At 25.1% G+C, this 19,239-nt stretch overlaps 1 protein-coding gene across 1 annotated transcript; it reads right to left on the bottom strand.

The window, feature by feature from the left end:
* Positions 1-16,644: 16,644 nt before the first annotated feature.
* On the bottom strand, positions 16,645-18,559 carry LOC128962831 (heterogeneous nuclear ribonucleoproteins A2/B1-like). The gene is made up of 4 exons (XM_054309232.1): positions 18,385-18,559; positions 18,022-18,073; positions 17,379-17,452; positions 16,645-16,928 (listed from the first exon to the last, which is right to left on the bottom strand). The coding sequence occupies exons 1-4, from the start codon at positions 18,557-18,559 to the stop codon at positions 16,645-16,647; spliced, it is 585 nt and encodes a 194-aa protein (XP_054165207.1).
* Between the last annotated feature and the right edge of the window lie 680 nt (positions 18,560-19,239).

Raw genomic sequence — 19,239 nt, 5'->3', positions numbered from 1 at the left:
CCGACACCCCTACCACTGCTGACAGGTTTGTCTTAACCCATGCAGACTTCCGATGCGGTAACATATGGGTAACCAATCAAAGCACATGTAGTCTACTGTTAAGCGATTTTTTTTTTGGATCACTCATCCTATGGTAGCCGTGGTCTGGATTTAGGTCTACTAATATTCAGTGAGTTTGTCCAGAAATCGCCGATAGATTTTTTACCGAACGACCAACTAATGCGTCAATTTGTTTTTTGGTGACTATATCGGCGAAAGTGGTCGGCAACGGTAGTGATGACCAAAAATTGTGGTCAAAACGATCGGTCAATTCAGTGTTGAATTCGGTGCTAAATGAATGCAGAAATTTTTTTTCATAATAGCCTATCAATTGATTGTTATGTTTATCATTATTATGATCGACAATGAGGTGCCGTTAGATTTTGAAAAAAAACTTCATATTTATGTATAGATGTTATAATTATAATAATAATTTATTTTTTTTAAATACTAATAATATCAGTATTTAAGTATAACTAACCACTTGAACATTGGATTGAAAATAAAAAAAAAATAATTAAAAACTAATATAAACATCTTTTTAATGCTAAAAATATTATATTTTGATAATAAATAACTAAAGTATTTAGTATAATTTATTTAATTTTTTTTATAAAACAAAATATATAAAAATTTTATTTATTAGTAACTAAATTAATAATAATGTTTGTTTGTTTATTTGTTTGTTTAGTAATTAAGTCTATCATTATTAATTATGTTTAATAAATATATTAATTTTTTATTAGTTAAAACAATTATTATATACTATTTAATAGTATTATTATTATTATTAGCATCCATAGATAATGTAATTATATTTAAAGTTATTATTATATGATATTTATATACAAAAAAATAAATAAAATAAAAATAATATGATTTGTATAGTAAACAATGGAAACCGATGGCCAGTATGCATACTAAGAGGTTAGGGATTAATGTAAAAAAAAATTAAAACACTTATCTATTATGCGGTTTCATACGGTATATACATAATTAGTGATGTACCGATTGCAAAATGCGCAATTGCATTGCTCGGAAATTGCGTGAAATTGCCGCAATTGCAAAAAGCTCGATTGCGAAAATCGCAATTGTAACATAGAAAAATTTATAATTTTTAAAAAATTAACAAAATTTAAATGGCAAAGCAATATGAATAAAAACATAAATTAATTATATAAAATTTAATTATTTTATCATAAAATGTTGCCATCTAAAAACCATGTAAAAATAATAATAAATTAGTAAATTCTCTTAATCTATTGTAAACAAAATTTTTAACGTTGTCAAAGTTAATTTTTATACATTCCCTCATGCGCGCAATTTCAAGCAATTTCACGCAATTTTCCGCAATTGCGGCAATCGAAAATTGAATTGCGAAAAATTACCAACACTATACATAATAGATATTCAATGGGTTGTACTGTATTTATGGACAAAATATATGTTTGCGGCGGCGGAGGAGGTGGTGGTGATGGCAGTCATAATACATGTGAAACATACGATCCCATTGCTAACCAATGGACACCAATTGGTAGTTATTATTATTATTTAAATTATTAATATATATAAAAATATAATATATATATAACTTTTTTTTAAATAAATAATTTTTAGCTTCAATGATTGAAAAGCGCATTGAATTTAGTCTAGTTGTCCATGGTGATGATAATCAATTATTATATGCACTAGGTGGTTTTCCATGTAATATTATTAAATAACTATTTTATTAATATTTAATTTTTAATTAATTTTTTTTAATAGAATTTATTTAATGTATTTTTGTTGTCGTTGTTGTTGTTTATGATTTTTATTTTATTTATTTTTTTTGGTTAGATTTAAATTCAATTGAATTATATGATTATCGTAGCAATCAATGGCATACAAGTAGCCAAACATTACCGTATGAATTGTTTGCATTTGGGGTAAATACTAGTATATATAGTATATACTATATTTATATATGATTTTTTAAAAAATATATTACTAAACAAAATTTATAATCAATAATTATCTTTTTTTTGATGTTATTTATAGGTTATAACACTATATTATTAGTTTAAATTAAAAAAAAAATATTAAAGATTTATAAACAAAATAAATATTGTAATACTGATAATTAATATATTAATTATTATATGATTATTATTATTATAAATTATTATTAATAAATATTAACATATGTTTTTTATTATATATATATATATATTTGATATACTATTTAATTTTATTAACAGTATTTAAACTAAACTTATATATTTTACAAACTATAATATGTTAATAATATTTTATTTATTTATTTTGATTCAAAATAATAATAATAATAAAAAAATAATAATAATTAATTTCAAATTTTCTTATTATGTAAATAAAAATCAACTTTAGATTATTATGTTTTAGAAAATTAAATCATGATTTATTAAAAACAAACAAATAAAAAACAACATATTATTTACAAATTTAAAAATTTTGACAATAGTTTATAAAAAAGTAATTAAAATTATAATAATAATAACAACAAATATGAAAATCACAATAACAAAAAAAAATAAAACAACAAAAAACAAATATATTTATAAAAAAAATAATACAATAATTTTGAGCAAACAATTTGAGAAAATCAATAACAAAAAAAATAAAAATTTTTGTAACACATTTTAAACACAAAAACAGTAAATATTTATATAAAATAATGTGTAAAATTTTTAACAATTTTTTTTAAAAAAAATACATAATTAATTAACTAAACAATTAATTACAATTTTTTTGTTAAATTATAAAAATAATGTATGATTTATATATATGGAAACTATTTGTGTGTGATTGTATGTATCTGTACGTGTGTTTTGGCTAATAATAATAATAATAATAATTAATAATAATTATTATTATTAAGTAGTAAATGCAGCTCATTATAGGAGATTATACTTTAAAAAAAATTAATTTAATTTTTTTTCGTAAATAATAATTTAGAGATTAATTTTATGAACAATTTTTTTTATCTTTCTTTAAATGACTGGAATTAAGTAATTATTAAAATAATAATAATTAAAAAATAAATATTAATAATTAATTTATAAAAATAATAAATTTAAAAATTAAACTAGATAAACAATTTCAATAATTTAGTAAGGGGGATAATTGTGTATGAGTGAAGGGGGGGGGTAAATTATTAATTTTTTTTAAATAGGAACTGGTGAATAATAATAATAATAATAATTAATTTTTTTTCAAAAAAATCAACAAATTTAAACAAAACAAAATAACAACAAATTAAAAATATTGAAAAAAATATATAATTATTATTATTAAAACTTCAAAAAATATTTTGTTAAATGTCAAGCACCTGATGATGATAACCCTAAGATTTACCTAATTAATAGGTAATAACAAACATCTAGTAATAGCTCCCACACCCACCCACTGCCCCTGAAAAAAAACCCGGATGTATGTGTGTGTGTAAATAGTGGGCGCCCTATCTTAATAAAAAAAAATATGGGACACATTGTGTCGATAGCAGGCGCTCGACACTACAATTCAATCGCAAGCGTGGATATAACAATTACTCTACCGGTTCCGGACCAGTAGTAGTCTCTTAGCTCTCACACCGACATGTCGTATATATTTTAATTACTAAATAAACCGTTTTTTATATAACGCGTGTATTTACGTTAATTACTTTTACCGCCGATTCCCCGATATTGAGTTGACTTTCCGCTCGCTATGCAATAGTCATCTCAATTGGCGCAGTCGCCGAGATCGAATTTACGCTAAAAATCACCGATTTTTATACCCCATTTTTAACCGTTTTTACGACTAGCCGTTTGAATGCTAAACTCAACGGTTTTTAGACGCCTTTTATTTTAACGAATTTTATTAACCGACTTTTGCGACGACTTAGAGCTTATAAAGAAGCGTAAAGACCGAAGAAGGTATCGATGGCTCTCCGATCTGGTAATACCTATAGGGCAACCCTGCCGCCCACCGACGCCGAAGATATTATCGAAGATATTCCCGAAGATAATGCAGAAGCCATAACGACATTAGCCGATGATATCGAAGCGATTACTCAAGGAATCACCGCCGATATGGATATCAATGAGTTGGCCGAACGAATGGCCACATTGACTACCGCTGCCCGCGCCGCTGCGGCAGCCCGCGAACAAGCCATTCAAGATAGACGCGACGCCAGACGGTTGGTGAATGCGAATACAACTGCGAAGAATCGTTTAGAAATTACCGAAAAACGTGTCGATAAGCAACAATATGCGCCTCATTTCGCTAAAACATCTTCGAAAATGTGTGAATCGTTTAGTGGCGACAAATCGATAGTACCGATTGACGAATGGATCGACGGATTCAATTCGTTAGTTTACGATTATACCGATAGCGAAAAACTTACGTCACTGGCCAAACACGTTACCGGCGAGGCATACAGTTGGTACTGCCGCGAGGTCGCTCGCAAACGACCAGACATCACGTGGGAAACGTGTCGAAAGAAAATGATCGCCCGTTTCGGCCGTATGGTAGGCCACGGGATAGTCGAAGCATCTGACCGTCGACTTCGAGGAAACGAATCAGTTTTGTCCTATTATAACGATATGCGCCGGCTTTTGGATGAAGCCGAGACCACGGATAAGCAGGCGGTCGGGCTACTCACAAATGGTATGCCCGACTGGTACAAACCACATCTGGCCTCCCAGAAGCCGAAGTCACCCGAAGATTGGTTTAGTATCGCCGTAGCGATAGAAGAGACACGAAAGCGACAGCGATATCCGAATATCGATTGCGATGACAATGACAGGCCTTACGATTCGAGAAAACAACGTAACAACGACTTACCTACAAAACCCTGTCCTCGATGTCTCCGATCCGGATATACTGAATATCATTGGATGCGCCTTTGCCACCGCCCAGACACTAGACAACCACCAGCTCCACGCCCAGCCGATGAAAATGATTCTACAGCTGCCGTCAACGCTATAGTTATCAATGATAACCGCCATTACAGCGTGAAGATCAACGACAAACCTGTTAAAGCATTCATAGATCACGGATCCGAATTGACAGTCCTATCTAAAGAAATAGCCGATGATTTGCGATTGCGACCCGACGGACAAGGAATTAAAGTTAAAACCGTCGCCGGATTTAAGACTACACTCGGAGAAGTTCGAATCGCTATCAACCTCGACGGGCATACCGAACGAGTGTCGATGCAAGTAATGGACGACATCTCTTACGATGCTATCGTTGGCATCGACATAGCCGATATGGAAACGAAAGTACGTTTGAAAAATCAACGAAACGTCGAAAGCTATTCGATTAAAGTCGCAAATATACCGACAATGGGTTTAATCAAAGTAGTTGGTCTCGCGTTGCCAACCGAACCAATTCTTATTAAAACCGACGTTAACCCGATAGCTCAACAGCCGAAACCTCTGCCTACCGAAAATCTGACGATTAAAGAGATCGACGACCAGATAGTAAATAAACTCATCCGACCGTCGTTTACTCAATTGACATCAGCTGCCGACGAACACCGAAATCTCCACGCTAATAACAGCCTTTACGACAATCAACACGAAATCAAAGCGTATAAAATCAGAAAACCGAAGATAATCGACGGACTCATACACGTAGCATATCGTGGCGTAACTAAATTAGTTGTACCGCCATCGATGGTCGCAAACGTAATAAAAGAGTTCCATAGCGACGCCAATCATCATGATATTGAACATACTTTTCGATTGGTTTCATCGAAACATTGGTGGCCAACGCTGAGAACCGATACCTCCAACTATATCAAGGGATGCCACCGATGCCGACAAAACGTTACTAAACGATATCGTAAACCGCAAACTGTACGTAATGTCAGACACGACGATAAGCATCGCTCATCTGATTTACGTATCGGTGATAGCGTTAAGTATCGTATACCCAACAGTTACTCGACGCGAAACAATCGTTACATTCACGGCCGGTACCGTATAGTTGATCAGATCGGTCCCGAAACCTTCCGCATAAAACAATTCAACGTAAGAGATGGTAATGTCACGAAAACGTTTGTTTCTCATTCATCGCATCTCTTACTCTATCATCGCTATCATAACTCGCCGTTCACCGAAAACATACCACGTCACCGCTCAAGACATCGATTACTGCCCGCCGAATCACAAGCATCTCATTGGTCATCCGTTCCGACCTATGGCCGGAATCTCGCGGCCGGGGAGTGTGTCGATAGCAGGCGCTCGACACTACAATTCAATCGCAAGCGTGGATATAACAATTACTCTACCGGTTCCGGACCAGTAGTAGTCTCTTAGCTCTCACACCGACATGTCGTATATATTTTAATTACTAAATAAACCGTTTTTTATATAACGCGTGTATTTACGTTAATTACTTTTACCGCCGATTTCCCGATATTTGAGTTGACTTTCCGCTCGCTATGCGATAGTCATCTCAACATAAAAAAATTTTGGCACTTATAGGAAATGTATGATTACTATAACCAACAAAATAAACAAATGTGATATACTTTTACAAATAACTTTCAAACAAACAATTAATTTTTAGACAAAAAATTAAAACATCACTTAAACATAAATAAATTCATAATTAAAACTAGCTAGCTAAGGTTATTAATATTTTTAGATTTTAATTTTTTTTATTAATCTATATATAAATATATATATATTATCTTATTTAATACTGTATAATGATTTTTATGATAGGGTACGGGGGTATTAGGTTAACCCGGGGGGGGGTAGGGAGGGACACACATAGACACACTAATTTTATATTGTAATTAATAGAAATAATTAATTGCCAATAGTAACGGTTCGGTAGCCTAACAAATACTAATGGCCAGTACAGTGGCTACCAGTGCTGACCATATAGTGATCAACCAATTGACTAGACATACGGGATGATCGATCCGGTGGACGGTCTGTACGGACCAGATAGTGGCCAACCATTCAAGTACGGGATAGACAACAATAGTCCAATAGGGTTGACTAGTTTGTAATAGTTGACCGATAATACCCATACAGTTGCCGATGACTATCCATATAGTGATTGAATATATTATTAGTTTTGTAAACTAATTAAAAATAAATTAGGGATCAGTTAGGTATGATAGAGGACAGTCATGTATTAGTAAAAATTACTTTAGTTACTTACGCTATCATTATTATTGTCGACAGGATTTAATTTCAGACAACATCCGACCAAATGGTCGGCCATTGCGGCCATTATTATAGCCGATACGGTACTGACAGTGGCGGCGGTTATTAGTAGTAGTAGTCTTAGCCATCGTTGTCTGATAATAACAACAACATAATTATCGTAACCAGTGGTTACCCGATATTGGCGGCGGTGATGGTCATAACCACCACTACTACCTATATCTATGGTAACAATGGCGGTCACTGAGTCGGTAATTAACGGTTGTTGGCCACCGCCGCGGGTAATGTCCGTATGATTAGACATATATTATTGGATTTATTAATATTAATAATAATAATTGAAAATTAATTATTATTTTTTTTTTGGTTTTTTTCAATTAAACAAAAAATATTATTACTTTTTTAAAATACTTATAATACAGTATTAGTAATAATAATTATTATTATTTAATAATATTTTTTAAATTTATTATTATTATTACATATTTTTGTTTTGCAACTATTTTTTTTATTTTTTGATCATTAAATTTGATTTTGTTTTTATTTAGTATTTTTAAAATTATTATTATTATTACTAATTATTTAAAAAAACAATGAGTCTATAAATTTCAATATATATATAAACTTAACATAATATATAAAATAAATTAAAATAATATAATGAGACTATTAAAAAAATTGAAAATATTTTTTATTTTTAAAAAATTTAATTTATGTACAATTATATATATATATATATATATATATATATATATATATATATATATATATATAATTAATTGTTTTATAATTAAAAATAAATAAATAGATTTTAACTGTGTATTAATAATATTGTTAATTATTATTTAACTAATAATGGAAATACAGTATTAAATATTAAAGATAATTATATATATATATATATATATATATAATTTTATCTATGAGTTTATAATAAATTTATATCATAAATAATTAATTATCAATTTAGATTATCAATGTCAATTTTGTTGTTGATTTATAATATTTGTATTAACATATTGTTGATGTTGTTGTTGATATATAGGTTCATCATATAAACTAATATAATCATTATTAATATTAGTATTATTAATATTAGTATTAGTATTATCATCTAGGTTATTTAATTGATAATCATAATTATATACATCATAGATTACTTCAGTGGTTAATGATTTACGTTTATTATCATTGATATTATTATTATTATTATTACTATTATTAGTATTACGTTTATAAAAATATCTAATAATTAACATTAAAAATATTAATATTAATAATAATATTATTGTCAATAATATGACGGTTAATATTGGGATTTTATGGACGTTTAATGATAATTGTATATTATTTTTACTAGTAGTAGTAGTAGTAGTAGTAGTAGCATTGCCATCATCAACTTCATCATCATCAGCAATAATATTATCCGTAAAATTAACATGCTGATTTAAATAATTGTTCATTAAATTACAAACTTTCCATGGTGATTTTGTTATATAATCGATTACAATATGTTTATTATGTAAAAATTTTAGTAAACCTTGCTTATGATAGTTTAAATATTTTACATGCGTTGAAAATGTACGTATATAGTCAATGGTTAACGTTTTGCACGTATTATTATCATTATTGGTATGCGTATTGTTACGCGTATTTGATTTATTGTTGTGCGTATTGTATGCAATCAATGATAAACCTAAACGCATTTTGCACTTACAACCATCATTTGCGAATAATTGACGTCTAATTTTTGGCCATGCTACATTGTTAAATTGAAAACCAAATTGATCCCGGTGGCAACTAATTAAATAATTTTGAAATCTAGTTAAACTAATATCTATATTACCCGTATGTTCGCTAACTATTTCATGGCCGACAATATGTTTATAATAGATTTTATTTGATTTAATTTCCAATAAAAAATATTCATAATTTTTATTGTCATCATCTGTTGAAATATTTAAATAAATCAATGATTTCAATGATTGATTGTCATCAGGTATGGCCAATCGTAGTTCAATAGCTTCAATGTTTAATAATTGTTTCGATAGAATCCAAGCACTTGTATAATTACGGGACGATTCCCGGACGGCTGTCAACGCTAGACTGCCATCGATTAGTTGTAAATTATTCATACTATTGGCAAAAACGTTGATTTTATCCGAAAATAATGCTTTTAATTAATTATTGAATATTAAAAAAAATTAATTTCTAATTAATTATTATAATTAAAATATAAAATGGGAATATATATTAATTAAAATATTATTTAAAATAAATAAATAATTTATTAATTTCTAATTAATTATTATAATTAAAATATAAAATGTGAATATATATTAATTAAAATATTATTTAAAATAAATAAATAATTTATTTATTTCTAATTAATTGCTATAATTAAAATATAAAATGTAAATTTATATATTTCTATTTTTAAAAAATTATTTAAAATAAATAAATAAATAATTAATTAATTAAAATATAATAATTAAATCTACCATGATGATGATTATAATTGTCAACATAGATATCCCATAGACTAGTATTTAGATAATCGTTATTAAATTCATCGCTCCATTCAATTGTATTATCATCGATACAATTAATATTATTAATTAATATTAATATATTAATTATTACTATTGTTTTCAATATTAATAAAATTATTGGCATTTTGTTAAAAAAAATGGATTTTAATTGCATATAAAGTATATAGTAATTTAGTTATTACTTTAAACAATTTAAACAAATTATTTAAAAAAAATTATATTTTTAAATATTGAGTCATACAGTAATATATCTATTTAAATAAACGGGAAAAATATTTTGAAACAAAAATATTTTATAAAAATTAAATAAATTGTTTTTATATTATAATAATTTAATAATAATTTATTTCTATATATGGCATAATTTTTTTTAAATTATATATTGTCGTTATTACTTAATTGAAAATATATTAACATAATTATTATCAAATAAATATTAATAAATGATTTCATAAATTTTGTTTTTTTTTTGAAATAATTTTTTTTATGTTTTATTTTAGTAAATTTAATTTACAATATAATATAAGTTTCTATAATAATTTAGATTATTATTTATTTACCATTAGTGTTATTAATTTTATTTATAAATTTTTAAATAAAATAAATAAATACAGTTTTAATATTTTTAACAATTTAATACTTTAAACTATTTATAATTTTAATTTAATAGAAATAAATCTATAAATATTTAGTTAATTTTTAGCGTAACGACAGTAGTAGTAAAAAATACGACAATTATATATAAAAATACTGTATATATTGCGCAATATTTTAGTTTCGCTAAAAATTTATCTTATTTTTTTATTTAAACGAAAAAAATAATTTCCTTTTTTACTTAAATAGTAATATTATGACTCAGTATTAATAATTTTTATAAAAAAATTATATATATATATATATAATACTTATAGTAAATAATAACTTCATATTTTAAAATATTTTAACACATCTTTTGTATTTTGTTTTAATATGAAATTACAATAAAAAAAACTCAATAAAAATACAATAAAATTAATTTAATAGTTTTTAAATTAGGAATAAATAAATTTTGTGATTATAAAATAAATAACTAATTAGTATTAAAAAAATGCTATCAATTATATTCATATTGATAACAATTCAAATATTATTATTAGTTAATAATATTAATAATTATTATATTAGTATTTTTGATGAATATATTGTATGGAGTGATGAATTTAATGATGATTATCTAAATACTAGTCAATGGGATGTTTATGTTGGCAATTATAATCATCATGGTAATTTTTAATTATAATTATTATTTTTTATAATTAATTATTTTTAATATTAATTTTTTTTAAAAATAGAAAAAATATATTTAATTTTTTATATATATAATTATTAATTATAGAATTATTTTCGGATCAAATCAACTATTTTGCCAATAGTATGAATAATTTGCAACTAATCGATGGCAGTCTAGCGTTGACAGCTGTCCAGGAATCGCCCGGTAATTATACGAGTGCTTTGATTTTATCGAAACAATTGTTAACCATTGATGTTATTGAACTACGATTGGCCATACCTGATGACCAATCATTGAAATCAATGATTTATTTAAATATTACCGCCGATGATGATGACAATGACAATAAACATAATGAATATTTTGTATTGGAAATTAAATCCAATAAAATTTATTATAAATATATTGCCAATCAATCGGTTGAACAAACCGTTAATGTTAAAGTTCATGTTAATTCATCCAAACTTTTTACCTATATAATTACTTGTCAACAGGATAAGTTTAGTATATACTTTGATAATCTACCATTGTTAAAAAATAAACGTAAATTTAATGGTACATGTAAAATGCGTTTGGGTTTAGCACTAGTTGTTTATCTAGTATGTACAATTATAATACGCACAAATCAATTACGCATACCAATAATAGTTATACAAATAACAATATACATACCAGCAATACCAATTATATTATTAATACGTGCAAAACGTTAACTATAGACTATATTAGAACTTTTTCAATTGAATATTATATAGATTTTATTCGTTCACAATTTAACCAGGATAGATTTCAAATCCATAGTGATTATAACGTTTTAAAACTATGCAACTATATGAATAAGTATACAAGTCAACGTGTTAATCTAAACGACAGTACTATTGATGGCAATGATGATGATAATGGCAATGCTACTAATATAACTAAAAATACTACACAACAATTATCAAACGTTTTCATGGTTAGTATACTAATTGTCGGTATATTATTGACTATATTATTACTATTAGTGTTTTTCGTGTTAATTAGTTTATATTTTTCCAAACGTAACACTAATAATACTAGTGATGATAATAATAAACGTAAATCATTAACAACTCTAGAAGTTTACGATGAATATAATTATGATTATCTATTAAATAACCTAGATAATATTAATAATAATAATTATTCTATTATTTATGATGAACCTATACATCCATTACAATACGATGACACTATTATTGGTCAACAATTGAATGATAATTATATTATAATGAACACACAAAATTAAATTATTTTATTTAATTATTTTTACTAAATTAAACATTTTTTAAAGACATATTTTTACCAGGATGATTTAACTAATTGATTATATGATTTAAAATAAAATCATCTTATAATATATATGTACGTTAAATAAATAATTATATAAAAATGAACATGTTAATCTATCGGACAATATTATTGATGATGATGATAATGGCAATGCTTCTAATGTTAATAATATTATTATAGCTAATGAATCAATAAAAATAACATTTTCAATGATAAACTAATATAATAATTATATTATTAATTATCAATAATTGGATGATATATTGAAATCAAAAAATTAATTTAAATAATATTTATAAAATTCAATATTTATTTATTTTTATGTTGTAGATACAAATTGTAGATAAATTTATTTATATAAAATTATTATATAATAATTGTTAAAACTCTAAATTTGAAAATAAAAATATAATTTCTATATTTAAATAATCACCATGTTAATCTAATTATTTTTTTAATTTAATTTAATTTAATTGTTTTTAATTTAATTTAATTGTTTTTAATTTAATTTAATTGTTTTTAATTTAATTTAATTTTTAAAATAATTTTATATTATATATTAAGAAATACATTATTTTCGGATCAAATCAACGTTTTTATTTTGCCAATAGTATGACTCATATTTTCAACTAATCGATGGCAGTCTAGCGTTGACAGCTATCCAGATAATTGTCCTGTAATTAATGATTTTTTTCAACAACAACAAAAAAAATTATTTAAATAATTCAAACAATAAATTCAATTTTTTGAATTAAAAAAAGTTAAATGTATGAAAAACACCGACATTTTCATTGAGGATGATATTAGCAAAAACAAGCAATTAGTGGGAAAGTTAGCTAAAATGTTGGCACAGATTCATCAAATGGATGCACCCGTTAGTAAACATTAAGCGATTGGATACTAGACTTTTGGTTAGAGATAGTTTCGTTAAACTAGTGGACAGGTAGTCTGTCCACTGAAACTAAAAGTTTAAATGAATATACTATCCGGTAATTGTACTGTATATACAGTATATATATATATATATAATACCATTATTACAAAAATTATTTATCTAAATAATACATACCTAACCGTAAAAAAAAATAATTATGACCCAGCTTAAATATGACAAAAAATTAATTAATTAATTATGTAATATTATATGTTATATGATATATATATATAAATAATATTTTTTAATAAGTTATTGAATCAATTATTTTTTTTTATGTTTACTGTACTGTACTGTATGTATGTATGAAAAGCACCGACATTTCACTTAAGATTATATGACAGACAAGCAATTAATGGGAAAGTTAGCCAAAAAAAAAAAATGTTGGCCCAAATTTCAACCAAATGGATGCACCCATTAGTAAACATTAAGCGATTGGCTAAACTAGTGGACAGGGAGTCTGTACTGAAACTAAAAGTTTTTAATGAATATAATTGTCTAAACTTTTTCAATCAATTGATCTAAAAAAAAAATTGGAGATGAATTGGCTGATTGAGTCATTGGAAACCTATATGTCCTCTACTAATAGACTGACCACCCACTACAGGTGCCGCCTGTATTATACAGGAATCAAGGGTCTAATACAGGTGACAGGAAAGGGCCTAACCTGTATAATAAAATATACAGTTTTAAAATATGTTAAACTAATTGATTAATAAAAGTATAAAATAACTATGAATTAAGTTTTGTTAGTAAAAAATTGCTTGTATTTTTAATATACAGTTTAAATATTTCAAATATTTTTTTTTTAAATATAAAAAATTTATAAATATTTCTAAAATAGTTCATGTTCAATATAAAATAATTTCAACTTTTTATATAATTATAGTATCTAAATTAAATTTTTCTTAATTTATATTATAAATATATACGAATATATTGTTATTTAAGTACAGGTTAACATACAGGAATATAATATTTAATATACAGGAAAATACAGGTGAAAATAATAATTTTATACTATTATACAGGTTTACTAATAAATTGGGTGGTCAGTCTATCTACTAATGGTGTCGACACCACCGCTGCTGACAGGTGTTTGTCTTAACCCATGTAGACATCAGGTACGGCAACACATGCGAAGTAACCATTGATAGCACAGGTAGTCTACTGTTAAGCGATTTTTTTTGGATCACTCATCCTATTGGTAGCCGTGGTCTGGATTCAGGAGTTTGTCCAGAAATCGCCGATAGATTTTTATCGACGACCCGACCAACTAATACGTCAATTTTTTTTGGTGACTATATCGGCGAAAGTGGTCGACTTCAACGCGACGTCGGCGACGGTAGTGATGACCAAAAATTGTGGTCAAAACGATCGGTCAATTCAGTGTTGAATTCGGTGCTAAATGAGTGCAAATTTTTCATAATAGCCTATCAATTGATTGTTATGTTAATCATTATTATGAGCGACAATGAGGTGCCGTTAGATTTTGAAAAAAACTTCATATGTATGTATAGATGTTATAATTATAATAATAATTTAATTGATTTTTTAAATTTTTTTATTATTATTAATATATTAATTAATTAATTGATAATTATTTTTTAATTTAATTGCAGGCAATTTTTATGATGCATCTATTGGTATCTATATTGAACTAAAGCGTATTTTTTTTGCCTTAAAATAATTAATTAATTAAATTGTTTAAAAAATAATTATAATATTATCAATTGCATTATTGTAATTGTTTTTGCTATAATTAAAAGTTATTATTATTATTATTTTTAAATAATAATTATTTAATTAATAAATATGATAAATTGAAATAAAATTATTATTTTTTCATATTTATATAATATTATTATAAACTAAATAAATTAAGAAATAATTTGTGAATAATTTTTTTTAAATATTAATTTTGTTTTAAGCAAAAAAAATATTTTTTTACATACATATAAACAAAATATTTATTAAACAAAAAATAATAATATAATTATTGAATATTTTTTTTAATTATAGTTTTAATTGTTTATTTTAATAAAAAAAAATTAGGAACTAATAAGATTAGACAAAATTTATATATATTAAATTGAAAATATTATATTTATATATATAATTTTTTACAATAATAAAAAAATTATACAATTTTTTTTATATATAAAAATAAAAAATAAAACTACATTTCTCTTGGGTGAAGGTCCTATGTATTTTGGGGAACTATAGGTGATAAACACACAATGATATATATATATATATATATATATATACGGGGAATGGGATGAAATGGGGAATGACAGTCAGATAATGGTTTGTAATAAAACAAAACAAAAAAAAATTTTGAACCAAAAATATACCAAAAAAAATAATTTCCCAAAAATAAACAAATTATATCCAAAAAAAATACCGTTTTTTAAACATTTAAACTAAAAAGTTATACCCAAATAGATTTATTTGTGTGTGCGATTAGGACATGGGATGGGTGAGTGGGTGTGGGTGTGGGTGTGTGTGGGTGACATGTGTTGATGTGGTAATGTGTTAGGAAGGTATGATGGGTTGTATGTGTGGATGTGTGGGTGAACAATAGGTAGGTGTGTGTGTATGTAGTATAATGTTTGTAAATTTGGTGTGACTTAAAATAATAATAATAATAAACAAAATTTTTAAATTTTTGGCACATGTATGTGTGTGTGTGTGTGTGGCACATGATTGTTATATATATCAATATATACAGTATATATATATATATATATAATAATAATAATAATAATTATAAAATAATTTTGATGTGTTTATATGTATGTATGTATAGTAGATATTTGGTGTCTAACTGTGTATAACAAAAAAATTAGGTAAAATAATTTTTAATTATTATTTTTGATGATAATTTTTGCGCAAATAAGTGATATATATTTTTATGAGTGTAGAGTGGGTATGGGATGTGTGTGTGTAGGTGTGGGTGTGGATGAATAAATGGGGATGGACAGGGAGGGGGTTTGAATATGAAATAATAAACTAACATGTATATAAAAAACACATAACATTTTTTTAATAAATCTACAAAACATATATATATATATATATATATAAAACAATATATATAACAACTAAATTGATGATTGAATGGTTTGAATGATAATGTTTTGATGATAGGAGATAATGATAGTCAAAGTAATAATAATAATACACTAAAAAATTGTTTTTATATAACAATAGTATAATAATAATAATAATAATAATAGTCACACATATATAATGTTGATGAGGATGATAATGATGATGATTAATTAATTAATTAATTAAATGTGATTAAGTAATTATTATTATTATTGACGGGGGGGTGGGTTATTAATAACCACCGGCACCGCCACCACCATAACCTCCAACACTACCGCCATAGCCGCCGGCACCACCATAACCACCGGCACCACCGGCGCCTCCATAAGCACTGGATACTGATCCTACGCCACCACCGTATCCGCCGCCATAACCACCGCCGGCACCATAACCGACGGCACCATAACCGCCGCCACCATAACCGCCGGCACCGTAACCTTCATCGGCACCATAGCCGCCATCAATATAGGCGGGTGCCTCCTCTACTGGATAATACTCAGGGATGGCTTCGTAAGCTATTAATTTAAAAAATTAAAAAAAAAATTAAAAAAAATATATATATATATATATATTTAAAATAAATCAATTTATAACAACAATGTCAATCAGCTAAATAGTAGGTCATATATATATATTGTATATATACTATATATATATATATATATATATATATATATATATATATATATATATATATATATATATAACTACTAATCATCTATCAACTAGTTATATAAATATATATTTGGTAGTTATATATTATGCATTATATATATAAAAATATATATAATTAATATAACTAACTAATCAATAGTTATATTTTTTATTTTATATTTCCTATATAATTTTTGTTGTTGTCAAATATACCTATATGTTATTGTATTATATATTTTTTTAGGTTATAATAAATTTAAGCTTGATAATTTTATTTATTAATTATTAATTTTTTATATAAAAAAACTTACATGGTGCATGGTGTACAATAGGATATTTGTGTACATTTTTGCTAATCACCACTGGGTTCTCAGGTTTTTCGATTCTAGGGGTAAAAAAAATAATAGTAATTTTTTGTAAAAAAAAATTAAATTAGTATCATGGTTGATTTTTTTTTTTTTTTAAATACATTAAAGTAAAAACAAATACAATAAAATACAATTATAAATTTTTTTAAATTTTATTTATATATAAATTATTTATTTATTTTTTTTGGAAATTTTAATTTCTAATTTAATTAATAAACTAATTAAATAATTATTATAGTGTTTATTTTTTTGTTATTTTAAAAATACTAACTTTAAAACTAAAAAATTATATTTTTATTTTATTATTTTTTTTTAAAAAAAAGTATTAAAAATATTTTGAACCTATTTTAATAATAATACTGTATTTATATATATATATGTTATCTTATTATTTAATAATTAAACAAGCACAATTATATATAGAAAATATCTATTTTTAAATACTACAAAAATTGTAAATATTTATTAATAATAATTTTATCAAAAAATCTATAAAAATAATATTAATAAAACTAATAAAGATAGTAAAATTATATTTGAAAATTAATATATATATATATATATATATATACATTTATATACTTACTTAACGGGAATGGGTAACGGGAGCGGGATCGGGAGTATACCAAATTTGGGCTCTAATATTAATAATAATTAAACAACAAAAAAAATGTTAATAAAGTAAATCATATTATAATTAATGTATCTTAAAAAATCTATAATTAACAAAACTATTTAATTAATTAATTAATTAAAAATCTATCAAAAAAAATCATCTTAATTATAGCATATATTACATAATAATTATATAATTTAAAAAAACTAAATTTATAAAATTAGATATACTTTAGAAAATTATTATTATTTTTTTTGGGTCTAATAAACTAAAATCTAAATAAAATTTTTAAAAATCTTAACTAAAAATAATAATAATTAATAAATTAATTACTTTTAGTTTTAAGCAAATAAAGCAACGATAGTATAGATTTCAATGCGTAGGCCTGTGCTCTGTCGCTGCTGGCCTTCAATGGTTTCATTTGGTCGCTAATCAGTACCAATTGTAGGGACAGTAGGCCAACAATGGCCAGTGTTGTCAATTTACGTCCACTGTATCCTATCGTCATATTTATTGTAATAATAATAACTTATTTTTTGTTGAAAAAAAAACAAACAAAAATTACAAAAAAAAACACTATTGACTTAATCAATTGAATAACAAAATTGATAGAAAATAAAAAAATTTTAAAACTTAATGTAACTTAAAAATAAATAACAAAACACTTTCACCAACAAAAAAAAATAATTTTTGTAGAAATAAAATTAATATAAAGTTTTTGTAATCACTTTATATATGCGAAAAAAATATAATATAACTTTAGGTTAAATTGATATATATATATAGTATATATAGATTAATATTAGGAAAAACATATATTTATTTTTTTAAAATTAGAGACTAGTTTTTGTTTGTAAGCTTTATATATTATATTATATGTATGTATATATAATGTAATTTATTTATACAATATATTTATACATTTATTTTTTAATCTCTCCCCTCAACAAAAAAGCGCCAAAAGTCAAATAGTATTACAGTTACATATATATATATATATATACTGTATATACTATATATATATATATATGTTAGATAAATTAGTGGACAGGTATGCAAAATAAGGGGTAAGGTATGTACAGTATATACAGTATATATATATGTGTTGATCTGTATATAATTTTAGATACAAACAGTGGGTGAGTGAGGAAGAGAGAGAGAGAGAGAGAGAGAGAGAGAGAGAGAGAG

This window comes from Oppia nitens, unplaced genomic scaffold (assembly GCF_028296485.1).
Source record: "Oppia nitens isolate AA-2021 unplaced genomic scaffold, nextdenovo-longstitch-racon4-pilon3 scaffold6_pilon_pilon_pilon, whole genome shotgun sequence".
Lineage (NCBI taxonomy): Eukaryota > Metazoa > Arthropoda > Arachnida > Sarcoptiformes > Oppiidae > Oppia > Oppia nitens.
Note: the sequence above shows the minus strand (reverse complement) of the source record. Positions and strands in the feature narration are given on the sequence as shown.